Below are 4157 nucleotides of genomic sequence, written 5' to 3'. Positions count from 1 at the left end.
AAAGGGAAAATTAGTTTCCTCCAGTGGAGTGACACAGGGTATATCAAATATCAACCACTCCAAGACAGGAATCATGCTCAGGAGTAATTGACCAACACATAATGGACTCCATAGTTTTTTTTTTTTTTTTTCTGTGCATTAATTGGTGGTTTGTTTTATTTTTTATTTTTGGGTGGTGTTGTATTTTGTGTTCTTGGCTTTGAATTTTGTTGTTGTTGTACTAGATTTTGAGAGAGAACTTAAAGTTGGGTGGGTAGGGAGAAAAGGGATCTGGATATACTGGGGGAGGTGAAGAATATGACCAAAATATATTTAAATTTAAAAATTGTTTTAAATAATATAAAATATAATAAAAAATAAGGAAAACAGAAAGTGTTTTTAGGAATGAGATTTTGAAACCATCAGTAAGGGGCTAGCTAATCTTTTGCTCTACAGGAACATTTCTGCATAGGATGGTAACTCTTTTGGCTTCTTACTGTTGTTCGGTGATCATCAGGGACCCAAAGTCATTCTGTGATGTCATAGCTATCAGACTGACTACCTTTATGATGTCACCACTTGCTTTCATCTGTGGAACTATGCTCCAATGAAAGCTGCAGAGCACAAAGCCGTTCAGATGTCTTTGTAGGTAATGTAAAGTGTGCAGGAAATGGCAGAGGCACCTTCAGAAATTCTGGATGCTTCCCGTCATGACATGTCAACTGATTCAGAGACCCCTTCCAGCTATCCTCTGTGTGATGACACAGGTCAGGGGGACTCAGATTTGTGGGCTATTATTGAGGAGAGTGCGTTTCAGGTTCTGGCTCAGCGGTTCTTGATAAAAAGGTCCTCTCATTCCCTCTGTGCCTCAGAGCCGGATGAGGACAGTAATTTATTCTCTATGACCTTTCCCAGGAAGCTTTGGAAAATAGTGGGAAGTGACAAATTTAAGTCTATTTGGTGGGATGAGGCTGGGACTTACATAGTGATCAATGAAGAACTCTTCAAAAAGGAAGTGTTGGAAAGAAAGGCCCCCTTCAGAATATTCGAAACCGATAGCATGAAAAGTTTGGTTCGACAATTGAACCTGTATGGATTCAGGAAAATGAGACAGAATTTCCAGAGATCTGCTTCCCTCCCTGACTTTCTGGCTGAAGAAAAAGGAGTCTCTGCCTCATGTAAATTACAGTTCTATCAGAATCCAAACTTTGTGCGTGATTGTCCCCATCTTATAGAAAGAATGAAGAGGAGAATTGGAATAAAGACAGCTTCTCGTGGGACTACTCCGTCACCTCCAGAGTTTAAGAACAAACACTTCAGCCCAGACTTGGACAACATGGATGACCATGGTTTGGGTGTAGCTGTTCAAACCAGAAAGAGGAATCTATTGTCCAGCCCTAGCATCTCAAATGTATATCTGAGACAGAAATCTACTGCCCACGGAGGTTCTGATACAGTGGATGGGATCAGAAGGGACTTTTCTCTTGCAACATCGAGCTCCTTTAGACCACCTGAAAAAATACTAACACATCGCCCTGCTCCCTTAAATGAGGTGTCCCCTCTCCATATGGACTCACAGAGAATCTACACCCAAGCAAATGACAGCACTGTGAATTTCATTATAACCTCTATTCAAAACCACCGGGATGTGTCCCACTTGTGGAACAGTTGTATTGAAATGCAGGCAGAACCGTCTTTTCAACCTGGGTATCCTCATTTTTCATCCAGTTCATCTACTTATTCTGACTCAAAAGCAATTGGTGAACCCAAGTTACCACTATACAAGGAAAGGGTAGCATCCAGGGTAGTGTCCTCTACCTTGGCATCAGCATTGAGTCATCATCCATCCTCATGATGCTATCAGCTTTCTGATCACCAACAATCTACTTGGTGGTTTATAAAAACATTCAGGATATCAGAGATTAGAATTCATGTTGACAGTCACCTGGGGTATACCTGAAATCATCTCAATAGAACAATAAAACTCCATGTGCACTTTAAAAAAAATAAGGCTACTGGCTGGTCTTCTGGAGCTCCTCAGTTTGAGACTCTGCATTCACATGGCAGCTACTAAAGCTCAGTAACTCCATTCTAGGCTATTCAACACCCTTTTCTGGATTCCATGGGCAGTACATACATGAAGTGTGCATACATACTTGCAGGCAAAACATATCCACACACATAAAAATGAAATATTTGACTTAAAGAGGAATGTATATATGTATATTGTTAACTCTGTACAAATATATTTGTGTACACATATGTAGACTATATACATATATAAACACATACTGCATATTAAATGTGATATATTTACACATGCACACAGACACACAGAAATATGGTTTTAGATTTTGATTCTTTCCACTTTGCAAAATGCCAAAACATTACCCATTTCAGCATATAGTCCTCTTCATTTTTCTTTCATAAATCTACAAAATGTACCATAGTTCAATTACCTTTGTTCAATGGGCCTGAAGGCAGGTTCTGATAGTTTTCTGTTGTAGAAAGTATACACATGTAGCCTTGATTTTTTTCCTTTTGGCTTTGAGTGTTTTAAAGCCTTAAACTGTAGAGTTCTATTTCTTGAATAGTCTAGGTTTTCTAGGGAGGAAGGCTAATCATATTCCTTTCATAAAGAACTTGGGACTATTATATTTAGTGAAAATTTAAATTTACATCTCAACCTTTAGGTGGCCTCCATTCATAACCTCTATATATTAAAGTATATAGGGTAAGGTCACACATAATATGTGACTTTTCTAAAGTTCAAAAATTTGGAGCATTATATAGTGTATTTGTCGTTCATTATTATCTGTAGTATTCTCATGTTTTTATAAGCAGAAATAGATGCTGCTAAGCATTCTCTTGAATATTAATTGAGAAAACAGTCATGAAATGTCTCTATGTATGGTACTGTACAGGGTGTATACAACTCTGAGCACTGTCTCCCATGATGCTCTGCTGTATCTGGGGTTAGCCATGTTCCCCAGGCTAAGGTGATTTGCAATTTTGGAAATCAGGATTTTTATCTGAAAACATGGGAGCCATAATTCCTACTTTGATTGTTTCATGGGAGTCCTGGAAGAAGCAACTGCAGTGATGAATGTGAAGTAGCTTGCTAAAATATAAAGAGCCATAAAATCTATAGAATAGTTATTGTTATGGTCGTAGTATATGCTCTTAAGTGTTTCGCTATTATCTTCCCCAACAGACTCAGCTGTCTGAAAAGCTCTAGTAGAGTCATTGTTCCTTTGATATTTCCTCAAAGCAGCTGCTACAGAGGAACAGACATGGGATTTATGTAACATTTTGTTTTACTGAGTCACATACCAAGGGTCTCAAAAACTCAAATTTATATAGAGGCTACACAGAGAACATCTGTAAGGTCATGGGAAGAAGCTGAAGAATTAATTCCAAGACTAAAGGTGTTCAAATTAATGTTCAGAAATATCACTGTAAAGAAAACAAATAGGCAAAGGTTGCATTCAGCACTCTGTGTACTTACTGTGAGATGGGCTTAATAGCAATGTTCTGTTTGGGAAAGGAATCTCCCCCTCTTTCATACCCTGCATAACCTTAATGATGTAGGTATTGACAACCACAGTCAAATCATCATTGTAATAACCACTAAATGTGAAAACAATCACATTGTGATCTGTTAAGTAAATTTCTATAAGGCTATAGGCTATGTGTTTACTAGTAAATGTATGTTTGTGTGATTCACATAATATATCCTGTGTTGTTACTAGTGAAATATAGAGTATCCTATATCCTTTTAGCTTGTGTCAGACACACCCTTTGTAAGCACTTTATTATGTAATTTTTTTATTATTATTCACAAGCACCCCTCGGTTGGATGTTATTGTGTTGCTTTGCACAAAAAGTTTATTTTTAATTCATTTATATTTGAGACAGGATCATACTATGTGTACCTGACCATCCTGGAATCTTCTATGTAGATTAGATCAGAGTGATGCTCCCATAGCTCTGCCTGCTTCTGCCTCCTGAGGGCTAGGATTAAAGGCGTGAACCTACGCACCTGTCTGCTTCTGAGTCACTTTTATCTGGTAGGTACTATCAAGCATACCTGGTCAACCTTCATATTTTGCATGGCTCTTAAGAAATGAAGAGCCAAGGCTGTCACGGACTTTGAGAAGAGTGTCCCATATCTTTTG

The 4157-nt window shown here is 38.1% G+C and overlaps 1 protein-coding gene across 1 annotated transcript; it reads left to right on the top strand.

Moving 5' to 3' along the window:
* The first annotated feature begins 557 nt into the window (after positions 1-557).
* Positions 558-1980, top strand: LOC127226267 (heat shock transcription factor, Y-linked). The gene has a single exon (XM_051190171.1). It carries the CDS (start codon positions 650-652, stop codon positions 1832-1834), a length of 1185 nt encoding a protein of 394 aa, XP_051046128.1. The 5' UTR covers positions 558-649; the 3' UTR covers positions 1835-1980.
* Positions 1981-4157: the final 2177 nt, after the last annotated feature.

This window comes from Phodopus roborovskii, unplaced genomic scaffold (genome assembly GCF_943737965.1).
Source record: "Phodopus roborovskii unplaced genomic scaffold, PHOROB, whole genome shotgun sequence".
In the NCBI taxonomy this organism is placed as follows: Eukaryota; Metazoa; Chordata; class Mammalia; order Rodentia; family Cricetidae; genus Phodopus; species Phodopus roborovskii.
The sequence above is the reverse complement of the archived record's forward strand: the minus strand, read 5'-3'. Positions and strand labels throughout refer to the sequence as shown.